The sequence below is a fragment of the Lottia gigantea genome, assembly GCF_000327385.1.
Source record: "Lottia gigantea unplaced genomic scaffold LOTGIsca_169, whole genome shotgun sequence".
Classification (NCBI taxonomy): Eukaryota; Metazoa; Mollusca; class Gastropoda; family Lottiidae; genus Lottia; species Lottia gigantea.
Window position 1 is genome coordinate 177,739 of NW_008708117.1, and position 15,374 is coordinate 193,112.

General features: G+C 37.4%; 2 protein-coding genes across 2 annotated transcripts in view; one reads left to right on the forward strand and one right to left on the reverse strand.

Moving 5' to 3' along the window:
• LOTGIDRAFT_173716 (hypothetical protein) overlaps positions 1-5,598 on the forward strand; it is a gene marked incomplete at both ends in the record, with an annotated part of 19,579 nt that extends 13,981 nt beyond the window's left edge. The window contains one exon of the mRNA XM_009051486.1: positions 2,809-5,598. Coding sequence (XP_009049734.1) covers positions 2,809-5,598 — 2,790 coding nt within the window. The remainder of the gene's footprint in view (positions 1-2,808) is intronic.
• A 5,844-nt stretch (positions 5,599-11,442) lies between these two features.
• On the reverse strand, positions 11,443-14,100 carry LOTGIDRAFT_173717 (hypothetical protein; the record flags this gene model as incomplete). Its single annotated transcript, XM_009051487.1, has 3 exons — positions 11,443-11,586; positions 11,730-11,805; positions 13,988-14,100. 3 exons carry the CDS (start codon positions 14,098-14,100, stop codon positions 11,443-11,445), a joined length of 333 nt encoding a protein of 110 aa, XP_009049735.1.
• Positions 14,101-15,374: the final 1,274 nt, after the last annotated feature.

Consider the following 15,374-nt stretch of genomic DNA (forward strand, 5'->3'; position numbering starts at 1 on the left):
ACAGGGCATGAGAAACGATGCGGTCGACGGCAGGTGATGATAAAGACTTGGTACGAATGGTGGTCAGCTTCTCTTAAAGTGTGGTTTGGTAATGGTCGATCATGACCTGCGTAACCTTAGAGAGTCATGTCCGATTGAGGGATCTAATATTCGCGTCGACAGCTGAGGTTTTCATTGCTGGACTGATAAAACTATCCAACTCAGAGACTTTGCGTTTGAAGGTAAACGCTGGTTGGCCTTGCTGTTGAGGGGTATGAATTGCAAAATGGAGGCACTGCAAAACTTGTAAGAACACCTTCACAAAGGGTTCTTCCTCCTTATGAGTGGGGACTGGTTGGCGTCGGTGGGCTGGTAGTCGTTTCTGTTGTTGGTCAGGTCGATGGTTACCTCTGGATTGGTAGGCTGTGTTGTAGGTAGGTCGGCGATGGGGTGGGATATAGCTGGATGGGTTGGTTGGTGGTCGGCGATTGGTAGGTGGTAGAGGTCGATGGAAGACAGGGCCGTTGTAGGGTACGTGATATTGGTTTGGTTGACGATTAGTGTTTCTATGTCTGGCTTCTTGCCAGTGGTTGTTGTAGTTGGGGAGCATAATGAAAATAACTTGAGGTTAGAAAGGGAATGTACAGCGGATGTAACAGGAGGAACCTGTATATGCTAGCGTGAAAATGTGGGGATCAAATTATGCAAATAAGTCAAACTGGGTTTGGGGATATATAAAGTAAGATGAAAGTTATGATGAAAAATGAAAAAATATATATTTAGGTGATAAATAACGCTAACTAGTAACAATGATGTGAAAAATTATAACAAGTAAAACAAAAACTTACGCAATTGACACGAACCGGTTTTCGAAATATTATCCTTTTTCAAGTGTCGAGGAAAGTTTATCAGGGAAGTGGGCGTATCTTGCTAGGCAACCACTTGTTGTTACTGTCGACGATTAGTGGCTGTTAATAATGATGTATGTGGCTGTTGACTATGATGTTATCGTCTTTTGTTGGTGGTGTTTGTGGCTGTTAATTCTAGTTAATGACTGTTTGTGACTTATGATTCATGTGGTTTAGAATGTTGATGATGGTGTTAGTGGCTGTTAATAATGATGTATGTGGCTGTTGACAATGATGTTATCGTCTTTTGTTGGTGGTGTTTGTGGTTGATAATTCTAGTGTTAATGACTGTTTGTGACTTATGATGCTTATGTTTTAGAATGTTGATAATGGTGTTAGTGGCTGTTAATAATGATGTATGTGGCTGTTGACTATGATGTTATCGTCTTTTGTTGGTGGTGTTTGTGGATGTTAATTCTATTGTTAATAACTGTTTGTAACTTATGATGCTTGTGTTTTTTAACGTTGATGATGTTGTTGGTGACTAGTATTAATGGTGGTTGTGTCAGTTGACAATGACATTATCGACTATTGATAGTGGTGCTTTTTGCTGTAAATTGTGGTGTTAATGACTGTTTGTGACTTATGATGCTTGTGGTTTTGAATGTTGATGATGGTGTTGGTGACTGTTAATAATGGTGTTTGTGGCTGTTGACAATGATATTATCGACTATTGATGGTGGTGATAATTGCTGTGAATGATGTTGGTGATAGTGTTTGTGATATTTTATAATGGTGTGTTCGATTTCTGATGTTAGTATTCGTGGCTGATGATGATGTCTCATCGAGATAGTTATTTAAACAATTTCCAATGCATTCAGAGTATTAAAAATCACAACAGAATAAGTTTTCCGAGATATTACTAACAATGTGAATGAAATCGATTGCATTGGGACATTGAATAACTGCAGTTGGAAAAGTATCTTGCTATTTATGCTTATTTTGTACTACTTTTATTCATTAAAAAACTACAATTTTAAATTAGATCTTCTTGTTTTTCAGCACGTAATATCTTCTCTCACTCCTCTCATCGATTCATTGGATTAGGGTGCTATTCTCGGAGTCGGAAGACTTAGAAAAGTAAGTTAGTTAATATATTTTCTAGATACAAGGCCAAGCTCATCCGTTTTTAGATCCTCGCTCCTCGTATCGTTTTGAAGAAAACAGGTCAGAATATGAGTATTTTGCAGTCTAAATATATTAGACCAAACTTTCGTCCGTTTTTTTTTGGGGGGGGGGGGGGGTCTTCATTTAGGAAATTTAGGTTGTAACATTGCGATTAAGTAATGTTACGAAAGCACAGGCAAAGGTATGTAGGCGTAACCTCTAGTGAGAGTGTATTGTTTGTGTAGTTAGTTTGAATAATAATATAGAATATTTGAAGTGAAAACCCATAATGTTCCGAATCTGAAATATTTTCAAAGAATACTGGTACCAAGGAAACATTAATAACCATGTAAATTATATCATTTAGAGTTTAACGACAGCCCTCTTGAACATTCATCCGTTTGATGAAACCGCCAGGCAATCAAATTCCTTCCCTTTTCAACGCTGAAAATATGTGACGCGAACATAAGTTGCATTCAGTGTCTAAAACAACTCTTGTTCGAGACACAAAATCCCAACATTGGAGAGGGGAGAATTTTACTTGGCTGGTGGTGTCATCAAACAGAGGCCCGTCTTTGGACCTTAACTGAAGTGGCTAAATTAAAAATAAAAGCTAATAAGAAAACAAACCTCCCTCTGGCTTCAGTGTTACTGACAAGAGCTAGAGAATAGTCTGGAAATGATGTGTATAAACCCATACATAAACTAATCGGGACTTTTGGATTAAGAAATTATTGAAAGAGATTGTTATTTATAGAGTTGGCATTGGAAGAATTAATTATAAAAACTATAGACCTCACTTTTATATTTATAGAGAATGGCACAAGAAAAGATAATATCGACTGATTTGAACTTGGTCAAACTGTATCAAGAGATACTGACGGAAGTTCTTCAAACCAATTTTACGATCCCAGAGTCGACCATAGACGAGATTCACAACAAAATTTTACACGAAATCAAAGAGAAATGTAGACCACTAGTTGAACGTGGGGTGTTGTTTGAAAGAGATATTTCAAGAAGATTAAATTTTCTTGTCACGCCAATTTTACAAGAAGCAAAGCGGGTGAACATGAATAGAAAATATAGTTATAATGGTTCTAAGTGTGGAGGTTTATGTACGAGGATATATAATCCAAGAGTGCAAAGCTGGACAGTTTTAGAAGGCGATGTTAACACAGCCTTTAATGATATACGATCTTGGATGAAAAATATGGATAATTTAGATTCGTCTGTTATTTATGGAAGTTGGGGTGAAGCTGGTACATGCTTTGATAATATCGAACGATATCTGCGATTTCGAGAACTGTTTCCTAAGATTTTATATGATGTCCCTTACGCCCCTACTCCTTCCAGTGTACATCCAGGAAATGGGGCGGACGTGGTATTTACACCTATTCATAGTGAACTTTACATGCACAATCCAGAAAAAGTTGTACCTGCGGAGGATATTGTATTAGGCCTTAAAACCTGGAGAATTTTAATAGACGAGCATGGTATTAGACGCACAGACAGCCATAAAGGAATAACATTTGATTTTCCAACTTGTGATTCATCGTTCGTTGATGTTGAAATGAAAGCAAATATTGAATATTCTTTGACAAAGCAACTGAAAGTGCAAACATGGGCTGTAGTGCTTTCACTTGGCATCAATAAGGTTTTTGATAAGTCAGTTTCGAAGAAAATTTCAAAGATATTAAAACTTCGTGTTCGTATCCATAGCGATGCCTTGACATTGAAGGAGCCAATTCGTGTGTCTATTAGTTCAGACCAAGCGAGAAAATTCATGGAATCTTACAATAAATTTGAACAAATAATGAAAGTTACAAACGATAACCAGTCTGCAGCTTTACCACCTGGTGCTGCACTTACTCATCTTCGTGAGCGTTATCCGTGGATTGAATTTATTGAAACTTTACGACGGGGTGGAGTAGAGGCCGCAATGGCTATGGTCAAAAAGAAACCCGAAGTAATACGAAATTTACCTGCTAATGAAAACAATATTATGGGAGTTGCTTTCGAAGAAATTCAGATCGCCAAGATGATGGCTGAGATTGTGAGAAATGGATCACCTATCGAACTGATTGCGGGAGATGGGTTGGGAAGATTCCAGTATAACGGAGTGGAAATGCCAACACCAGAATATGCGGATGCTGTGTTCCATAACGTAGTAAAAGATCAATATTTTGCTGTCCAGTTTAAATACAGCGATGATCCACGAGGCTTAGTCAATATGATAGAAGAATGGAATGTCAAATGGAGTGGTCGTACTCCAGACCCAAATCTGCCAGAGCCCCTTCTTCATGAAAATGTAGTCTTGATAGGTCCAAATGATGTCGTTGGTGAAGTTACTAATGGTAATCTAGGTGAAAGAATTGTTCGCCAATTTGAGCAACATGAGCAAATAAGATACACACCAGATGATGTCAGTGTTATGAAACAATTTCTTGATGATAATTCTGCCCTTTTAAAAGACATTGTGAATTCCGAAGACTACAACAAACATAAACGTGTTCAAGAAGATGTGAAAAAAAATAAGAATACATTAAACACAAAAGAAAAAAATCTGTCGAGTCTTCAGGAGAAATTAATAAATCTAAAGCAAGCGAAACTTGACAAAGGATCAGGTGGAAATACTGAAGGAATAGATAAGGGAATATCATCCATGGAAAAGAATATTAATGAGAAGAAAGCTGAAATATCGAAGGCGAAAAACAATCTGGAAATAGCAGAAAACAAACTACAAATATCCGATAAAAAAATGAGAACGAAGATAGAAGACAGAATAACTGCAAAATATCGCAAAGAATATATAAAGAAAGCTGCTTTGAAAGAAGTTGCGCTCAATGTTTTAGTAGCTGCCGCAGTAGATGGTATTACAGCTTTGATATGCACTGCAGGCGATGAGTACACTAGATACAAAAACGGTGAGATTACCTTGAAACAATTCACTGGGAAAGTCCTCAAATCCACTGCTATAGCAACAGCGAAAGGTGCAGCATTTGGACTTGGATTAAGCAGTTTTAATTTGGCCGCCCAATATGCAGTAGCTAATGGATCTGTTTACGCTGGTACTTTAACAACTGTGGCTAAAGCCGCTGGACCCGTATTGATGGTTGGGATGTTTCTGAAGCAGTCTTATGATATCGTAACAGCTTGGAATAATGGAGACTTGACAACTGCTGGTATGAAAAAGGCATTTGCGAGGACTGTCACTGCAGGAGGGTTAAGTATCGGAGGTATGGCAGCTGCCGGATCGTTGATAGGAGGTCTTGCTGGTCTATTTGTTGGAGCTGGATTAGCCATCGCTATTGGTGTTGGAGATTATTTTCTTGGAGATAAATTATGGAGTTTGTTTTTTAAAGAAGATGAAGAAGAACAGGCTGCTTTGATTATTAAAAAGATAGAGAAAATTAGGACAGAAGTTATTTCGTCAGCTTATTCCTTATTTGGACTCACAGAGTATGCAACTCTTGCAGAAGTAAAAGAATCTTATAAAGTTGCCATACTGAAATACCATCCAGATAAAGGTGGTGATGCTGAAATATTCAATGCTGTGCGGGTGGCTTATGGCTTAATTTGCTCGATTAATAACAATTCGGTTTAAAAAAAAACCTCGGTAATCGCCAAAAGATCCATTGAGTTTTTGAAATAGGAACATAACATTAGTCAATAAGACAATATTCTTTAGAGTGACCACATCCAAATATTTGGCCCAATCGATATTAATTACACGATACTCTATGAAATTGAACTTTGTATACATTATCTTTTCGATTTTTCCGATCCCTTTATACGCCAGCTTTTGCACGTATATTGTCGTCACCCATTTTGCGTCCTTCCAAGGTTAATTTAGATTTTATAGTTAAAGCTACACTGAAATTTGCTGTTGTGTGGTCGCATAGCCTTTTGGGCCACCGCTCCTCAGAACTCAATTTAAGAAATTCTACATTAATACATATTTACATTGAGCAAAAGTGACGAATCAAACGCCGGATTGCCACTCTCATATATATTCCGGACACAGGACCATTTAACCATTTTCAGAGATCAATCGACCTCGATTGAAATTTGAGCGTTCTTTGCCATGTGTATCAAAAAGGAAGATTATCTTTTTTATACACATGAAGGGTTGTATATTGTCGTCGGCCCTATCCGTCGGTTGGTCCGTCAACATTTCCTGTGTGCAAAATACAGAGTACAGTGTTCATCTGATTTTGATTTTGATATTGATAAGATCTCGGTCAAGATCGAATTTGACGATTTTTTTCGATGGACTGATTTTGAGTTATTGCCCTTGACTTTTTAAAATCGCGCCAATATTTGTTTGTGAACAGAATAAAAGCTACAATTTTCAATCGATTTAAATGGAACTTGATGTTTTCATTGCATCTGGTAAGATCTCGGTTCAAATTTGACGATTTTTCGATCAATGGTTTTTGAGTTATTACCCTTGACTTTGTAAAATCTCGTTAAAATTTTGTTGTGGCCAGAAGCTTCAATTTTAATAGATTTCGATTAAATATGGTATGAGCATTTGAAAAAATAATTTCGCTGTCTAGTTCGAATTTGACCATTTTTCGACGGGCGGATTTGGAGTTATTGCCCTTAACTCAGTAAAATTGAGTCCAAATTATTATGTTGGTAGGCACAAGAGTCGCTGCAATTTTCAATGAAATTTGATGAAACTTGATGTGAGCGTTATCATTGATAAGTTCCCGGTCAAATTTGAACTTGACGATGTTTCGAAGAACGGTTTTTGAGTTATTACTTAGCCAAAACACGTCAAAATTTGTTCCATCCGATTTAAGTGACATTAGTTTACCGAACGGTGTTTGAGTTATTGCCTTGAAACATGTCAAATTTGTTAATGAACTCAATAGAACCTGCAATTTTCATTGGATTTGCATCTTGGTGTGACCATTTGAATTGATAAGGTCATGAGTGAGGAATTGATTACTTTTGCAATGAACATTTTGTATTGACAGATTAACCATTATGATTCATGTTGCTCTTTATTGAGTCTAAAAATTTAACAAAGCTGCTGTGTGGACACATGTTTACCTTACCTATTTCTTGTTAGATGTGTATTTAAAGGAATTGTGCGATTTTCAAACTGTTCAACTAATTCTGAAAACATTTATTTTCAAGACCCAAAATCACTCCCCGAAAATGGCGAATCATGGACTCTGATAAGAATTTCTTGCTTTCTTGTAAATAAGTAATGCTGTTTTTGCCTCCCTGATAAAGATCTGACAACCGACCAATTCCATTAATGCATCTAAAACCATACACCATTGCCCCTTACGATATTACTTGTCCCTCAAACCAATCAAATCTGGCTGGCTACGGAACTGTAAGCACCATCAGACAAATCTTTATTAAGTTAAATTTTATTTATATAATACCGATTGTCACAATCTGGCATTAAATGCATAAGAAACTGTCAGCAGAATATCCGACCAAAGGCTCTAAAGCTAAGGACTATAGTCAGATCGCAATATTATTATCACTTGACAGATTGTAAAAATCGGAAGTAAAGAGGTTCGCAGTAATACACAACGAAATCGTTTATTACTTACCGAGAAAGATTCAGCTTCATTGAAACTGCTGACAATAGTCAAATGTCACTTGGTTTACCACCATGTAAGAAACGTGGCTTCAACCGATCTACTTTTCTAAACCAGAAATACGTGACGCTCAGACGCATGTAATTATATGATATTTATAAAAATCGATTGATTTTGTCTGGTGTAGTGATATAAAGACAGTTTGCTTCACTGTAGGCATAAAATTTGACTTTATAAGGGACCACACAATAAATACGTAACGCAAAATGGACAGTTTTAACAACCTCCCCCTCCCCCGGTAATATCTTGTAACATGACAGGTACTACCTCCTTGTTACATAACACTGGTTCATACTATTAATACTTCTTGGTTTAGTATAGACCTCATGTTAGTTGAATATAGTGTAAATAAAGTCTTGTTAATATCTTAGCTGTTATCTCATTTGGAAAGTAAATTTATAGCCGATAGAAGTTCGTATCCAGTTTCTTACAAACGACTATACAGTTTGTAAGAATAATCTTTGCAATTTGCAAGTAGAACCCAATAAACAAGTCTGCCAACAAGTAGCTTGTCTACAGTTGAATAGCATGTCTACAATACCAAAAAATCTAATTTGTGCAAGATATTGTTGATTTAATCAAACACACATTATATAATACAATTCTGTCATAAACTATCGCCTCTATCTTGTTCACATGTCAAATAAAAAAACCTCAAATTCCGATGATCAAAAAATTGACAAATTCAAACTTGACCATCATGATCTCATGATTATAGATGATCACACAAAATTTCATTTAAATTGGATGAAAACTGTAGTCTCTATTGTCTTCCTTGAGTGGCATTTAGTAATTGATGATATTAACACGAACACGAATTATATGGATAACAATTACTTTAATAAATAACTTGCGACGTTTCGACGATGATTCTTTCGTCTTTATCAAGCAATGATACAAAATAACAAGGCATTCAGAATATATAGTGTGAGGCAACAATGACAAGGATTAAAACAATAGGAATACATTAATCAATTATGTAAGGGTAATCACAAGGGTGTGTGATTAGAGAAACCATTAAAAGGATGTAGTAAATTACTTCTTGATTATAATGGTAGGGTGGTAGTGATTATAATCAAACAATGTGATGATAAATAAAACATAAAAAACTTGACTAGTAAAATACCGGTGACAATCTAAATACAAAATTTAGGGTGGGGTTATTTAATTAAAAGGTCATAGGCATGTGATAAATAAACACCTGTATCTCTGTTGAGTTGCGGTTGGTATCTCCTTATGTGAATGGCTTCGGTCAATTGTCTCGTTTTCTTGATGGTTTGGTGTTTAGTAAGGGCTTCGATATTGCCAATTTTGTGTCGTCGGTTGTTTTTGATGTGTTCAGAAACTGAGGATGTTTGGGTAAGTGCTAGTGATAGGTGTTCTTGCGTTCTGAGATTGAGAGGGCGTCTTGTTTCTCCAACATATTATTCATTGCAGGAGCAATTCCATATGGGAAGTTACAGATTGGTGTGTTTTTGGACAGTCGATTAGGACAAATAATGATGTTGAGGGCTGGCATACGCGCCTCAACCAGCGGGCTAAGCGTGGTGCCATCCAATTCTATATGTTGATCCCGCTACTTTATAAGGAGGCTGAAATGGTAACAATGACCTGCCGACTAATGTCCGAAAGGAAGATAAAACGGTTACAGTCAAAACGTGCCAAAACACAACAGGCCCAAATTATGGAAATTTGGAAGAATTACGAAAATGGAGAGTTATCTGTGAATAAGCTTTTAAAGGAAATCGGCCGGGTAGTAGCGCGCTAATAGATCTGTTTGTTATGTTGAATATATGATGTAAATAAATGAATTATAAACCCTGCTTAATTATCTCCCTTCAATAAGAATTCTCTTCACCAACGAAACGTTAACGAGTCGATTTATAAAATTCTGTCGACGAGTTGACTTATGAAATTCTGTCGACGAGTTGAATTCCGTCGACGACTTGACCGATAAAATTCTGTCGACGAGTTGACTTATGAAATTACGTCGACGAGTCGAATTCCGTCGACGACTTGACTGATAAAATTCTGTCGACGAGTTGGCGTGTCGACGATGGCGACCAAAAGGTTTTCAGTAGTTTTTTTTTTTAAATTTTACGATAGCTTTAATCTTACTACGAAACGAAACCTCTTTCAGGAGGATATTTGATCGAATGCATCTCCCTTCTTTCCCTATATATCCTCATTATTTCGTGATTTTCTCTTAGGTTTTCTCTGCGATATTTTTCGTGTCGGAGAAAATAGCCAGACTGAATAGAACCACTTACATTATAATTGTCCCAAAAATTTATGATAGAATTCAAAGCGCCTCATTCATATAGATTAAGAGGGACAATAGAGGTAATAGGGTAATAACAAGTGATTAAGGGAGACAATAGATAAAAGGGTATAAACAATGCGAAGTCATTGAGCAGGTACCGAGCAAACATAAGCTAATGAGATATGCCGAGGAAGGCACTGGGAGGAAAATAGTAGGACGATGGGAAGAAGACATGTAAAGAGTGGGGAGGGGGGGGGGTGGGGGGGGGGGATTAGTTTGGCCATATCATGGAAATGTACTGTCCATTGTCGCGGTTGATTTCTGGATCTCTGAATAGCTAGAGCTTCTCGAATTCGTCGTTGTTGCTTGTTAGGGAGGGGAGGCTATGATGGATTGGTCTTGCCATTGGATTTTGTGGTTTGGAAACTTTATGAGGTGTTCAGATAAGGCCGATTTTCCATCTTCGTTTTTGGTGGAGGTTACATGTTCTTTCATGCTAATGGGGAGGGGTCTGCATGTTTCACCTATGTAAATGACTCCACAGTTGCATGGTATCTCATATACCACTCCACTGGGGTCAGGTTTCTTGTTGGATCTAGGTCTGCCGTTAGCTGCCAGAAGTGATTTGATGTTGGTACCTGAGGTGAAATATAAATCTATGGATAGTTGTTGTTTCAGGAGGCGTCTTATTTTGTAGTTGGTAGGACCTATGAAGGGGAGGCCTATTCTGGATAGAGGAGCAGCTGGTTGTTTGGTTGTGGTTGGTACTTCTTTATCTTGGGTGGTTTACTTGAGGCTATTGCGGATAATCGAGTTAGTTAGCTGGGTGGGGTAGTCATTGTTGCTAGTGAACACGTCTTTCAAATGGTTAATTTCGTCATTAAGGAATTCCGGGTCACAAATGGATCTGGCTCTGCGGGTAAGGGAAGATATTATGCAGGATATTATGCTAGTTTTGGTGTTTGGCTTTATAATGGCTCGATATTATTAGTTGAAACCTTTGGAATATGTAGGAGACATATTTCTCTACAATTGGGCGTTTATTTTACTCAGTGCACTATTTTTTTAAAAAGTTTCTAAAAAGCATAACGAACTTTAAAACATTACATTATGTTTCTACATATTTCCAACGGCTGGATTTTTTTAGTTAAAACTTTCAGGTCACATCTTTCTAGATTTTGGTGTATAGTTTCCACAAGTTTGAGCAAAAAAATTTTTCGACGAGCAAAAAAAAAAAAGAGAAATGTAACTTTTTTGAGTAGGTCGAAAAACATTTTGCTCAAATTTATGAAAACTATACACCAAAATCTAGAAAAACGTGTTCCTTAACGTATATGAAAGTTGTAACTATTCCGAGAAGTATCAGACGCTGAATACACCCCGCTCTTATTAGCTGGGGATCCCGAAATGAGTCCAAAAATACGCTAGATAAAACTTAGATTTGTACCACATACATCATATTTCAGGGTAATTCATAGATCACACAGGGCAAACAATGGGCCATGTCAGACAAACTTGCCTGCCGCATTTGGCCCTCCGAAAAGGGCCTAAAAAACGCTTATTTCATTGAGAGTTCAGAAATTACAAAGTGTTTAATGCCGATCAAATTACCCGCTGCATAATGCTCGACAGACACGCCCAAAGGTTGATCCAACACTGTGCTATGACCAACTTGACCAAGATATAACATCAAATGTGCTGTCTGAAAATACTTTAAATGAAAGATGACAACCTGACTCTTACCAGACACACTGTCTGTTTCATTAGGCCTGCCATACAGCCAAAAAGGGCCTAAACATGTTGGCTAGTGGTACAAATAGAAACAAATCTAACTAATTTACTTACCAGTTTGGGGAACAAATTCGACTCTTTCTTTTTCATTCTTGGTCGATATAAACGTTGTTGATCCTCCGTCAAATCCCTGAAAATTGAAAAAATATAACCACTGAAACTAACAGATAATTGTGTCTGCTGCATCCCAACGGTATCTACGGTGGCCATTCCCGCTACGCTTGACAAAAACAGCTAGGCAGCTTGTGAATAAATCGGACTACTTTCGTCCTCCATTGTTGGCATCTGACCAGTCTCCCGTCTACGAGTATACGAGTCTTCAAGGGAGATATCTAACATCTGACGAATTATATTTTGTAACGTGATGTTATTGTCAGGCGTAGCGAGAATGGCCGCCGTATATACGATTGTGCTGCATCCGAGTGCCCCGGAATTGGGGGCATTGCCTAGAAATGACTGCCTAAATACGCCTCTGATGGAAATCATGAACCCAATCGCCCCAACCCAACCCATGAGTAGTAAAAGAATTCAAAATAATCGGTAAAACTATCATAATGGACTCACAGGGCCATTTTCTATTAAAACTTAAAATTATGACAGACGATAACCTTTACTCGGATAGAATTAACAAGACATGTGATTTGGGCCAAATAATTTTATTTCAGGAAAATGAAAACAAACTTTAAGTATGTTATTTTACATACCACAATATTTATAAGATATGAAAACCGCGAAAGTTATCTGTAAGGCCCAAATCACAAGTTTAATTAATTTTAAGAAAAAGGAAATAATAAGGCAAAATATAAATCTTAATTATAATGAATGGAGCGTTGAAGTAATAGGCAGCAAACAAGACATATTGCTCTTAAAGTATTTAACCCAGTATATGACTTAACATTTGTCGTGTTAAGTCCAATTGATGAACATAATTGGGTTTGATATAAGTTTGGTATGCAGATGAACGCCAGTTACCATGAATACGTATGGAGTCCAAATCTATTCCCAATGAATGTGCAAATGTGCAGCCACCTCTACGACAGCCATGCATCGAGAACTGCTATTCAAAATAGTGTAAGTCACTGGGTAGAGGAACCCTTGATTGGGATAAACGAAGGCTGGCGCGCTTAAAGGGGCAGAAATGCGAGTTATCATTTGAACTAGTGCGATAACAGGACACAGGGAATGGTTGTGATTTTTATGCAAAGGAATAATGTGAGCGTTTTCATGGTAAGTGTCCGTCTTAGAAGAATTAATTTGCAATAATGCTGCATTGCTAAAAATTCTGATAGTCTGCCTACGCAAAAAATGGCCATCATTGTTGTTAGCACTTTTGACAGAATTTGGAACCAAATGTGATCTGCGTAAGAAAGAGAAAAAGGCTACTAATAATATAGTTAAACAAGTGAGTTGAAAGTCATCATCAAATTCGATAAGCATGGACATGTGCTGTAACATAAAAGGAGTAATAGGAAGTTTTTGCACTGCTGGAATGCAAACAGTCCTGCGGAGACCGGATGAAACATTTTGAACTTCCAAATACTTGGTAGGCTCGAGACTGTAACCATGACAGATGTGCAGTAACTTAATGCTACTTAAAATAACTAGATAATAATTATAGGAATGACAATTTCTGGACATAATTTGAATAAAGCAAGATAAAAGATGTGGTGTAGCTGGGACAATAGTTAAACCGAAATAAGCCCAAAATGTGAGGTAGGCCTTCCAATAAGAACGTATGTTGTTTAATGTGCCTGGAGCATAAGCTTATCTCTGGGTCATTAATGCATCAAATTCAAGTACCGACCCTTGAATACGAGTATAGTTCGAAAACTATTAGAAATGTAAAGTTGAAATTTGAACTGCAGGTCCCCACCTATCTGAAGTTACAAATTGTTACAAATTTCAAGTTCCTACTCTGCCTGCTGCAGCACTTTTAGTCTCAGACATTTTCCCCAAACCAAAATAAAAACCATTTTCCACTTGAAATTGAGGGTGCAACTTAAAAGTCGATTTTCTCAAAAATTTTCAAAAATTTCGAATTTCTGTTTTCGACTGAAATAGATAGCAGACATGTAAAACTACCGTTTGCAATAAAAATTATTCCTCTCGGGCCAAAACTGACCGAGTAATGGCCATTTTAGTGTGGGGTGGGGGTCTGCAGGCAGCCTATACAGTCTTGTTGCATAGGTTGGGGTGAAGACCAAAACTTTAACAGGCTGTCGCTCAATAACTATCAGAGATGTAAGGTTAAGATTTGAACTGCCGGTCCCTACCTATCTGAAGTTGTTATGTTGCAAATTTCAAGTTCCTACCGTGCAAACTCTGCCTTCTGCAGCACTTTTAGTCTCAGACTTTTTCCCCACTTTTCTCGAAAATATTCAATAAATCCGAATTTCTCTTTTCGACTTAAATACATAGCAGACATGTTAAACTACCGTTTGCAACAAAAACCATTCCACTCGGGCGTAAAATGACCGAGTTATGGCCATTTTAGTGCGGATGGGGGTTGGCAGGCAGTCTATACAGTCTCTATACAGCCTTGTTGGACAGGTTGGGGTGAAGATCAAAACTTTGCACTGCAGGTCTCTACCTATCTGAAGTTGTTACGTTGCAAATATCAAGTTCCTACCGTGCAAACTCTGCTGCTGTAGCACTTTCAGTCTCAGATTTTTTCTCAAAACCAAAATATAAACCATTTTCCACTTGAAATGGAGGGTGCAACTTCAAAGTCGATTTTCTCGAAAGTTTTCAAAAAATCAGAATTTCTGTTTTCGACTGAAATAGATAGAAGACATGTTAAATTACCGTTTGCAACAAAAATGATTCCTCTCTGGTCAAAACTGACCGAGTAATGGCCATTTTAGTGTTGGATTGGGGTCTGCAGGCAGCCAATACAGTCTCTATACAGTCTTGTTGTACAGGTTGGGGTGAAGTTCTGGCCATTTTAGTGAGGGGGTGGGCGTCGGCAGTCCGCCTATAGAGTCTAGTTGCACTGGTTGGGGTACAGACCAAAACTTTAACAGGCTGCCGTTCGAAAACTATCAGAGATGTAAAGTTGAAATTTACACTGAGGGTACACACCTATCTCAAGTTGTTATGTTCCAAATTTCAAGTTTCTATCTTGAAAACTCTGCCAGTTACAGCACTTTTGGTCTCAAACTTTTTCCCCAAACCAAAAAATATGCGATTTTCCTCTGGAAAATTCGGGTGAAACTTTAAAGTCGATTTTCTCGAAACTTTTTCAAAAATCCAAATTTCTGTTTTCGACTGAAATAGATAGAAGACATGTTAAACTTTCGTTTGCAACAAACATTATATCTCTGGGGTCAAAATTGGCGATGTTCTGGCCATTTTAGTGAGGGAGTGGGGGTCGGCAGTCCGCCTTTAGCGTCTAGTTGCACATTTCTAATGCATGCTATTGTTCCAAAGATGTAATTCTCTCATAAAATATAATAAGGTTTAATATTTAAACACACATTTACCTCCACAAAATTTCCCGTAAAAGATGGCTCACACTTCGAAACTGAAAATTTCCATTCCCAATTGTAAATGAAACAGTTTCGGATAGCAGATGTCTTCCAATTCATACAAAAATATTCGGCAAAAGGCGACTTTTGTCATCATTATGGCCAGTCAGTAACAATCACAGATATCTTACGATACACTTTATTATAAGATATAATAACAGCATTGTAAAAC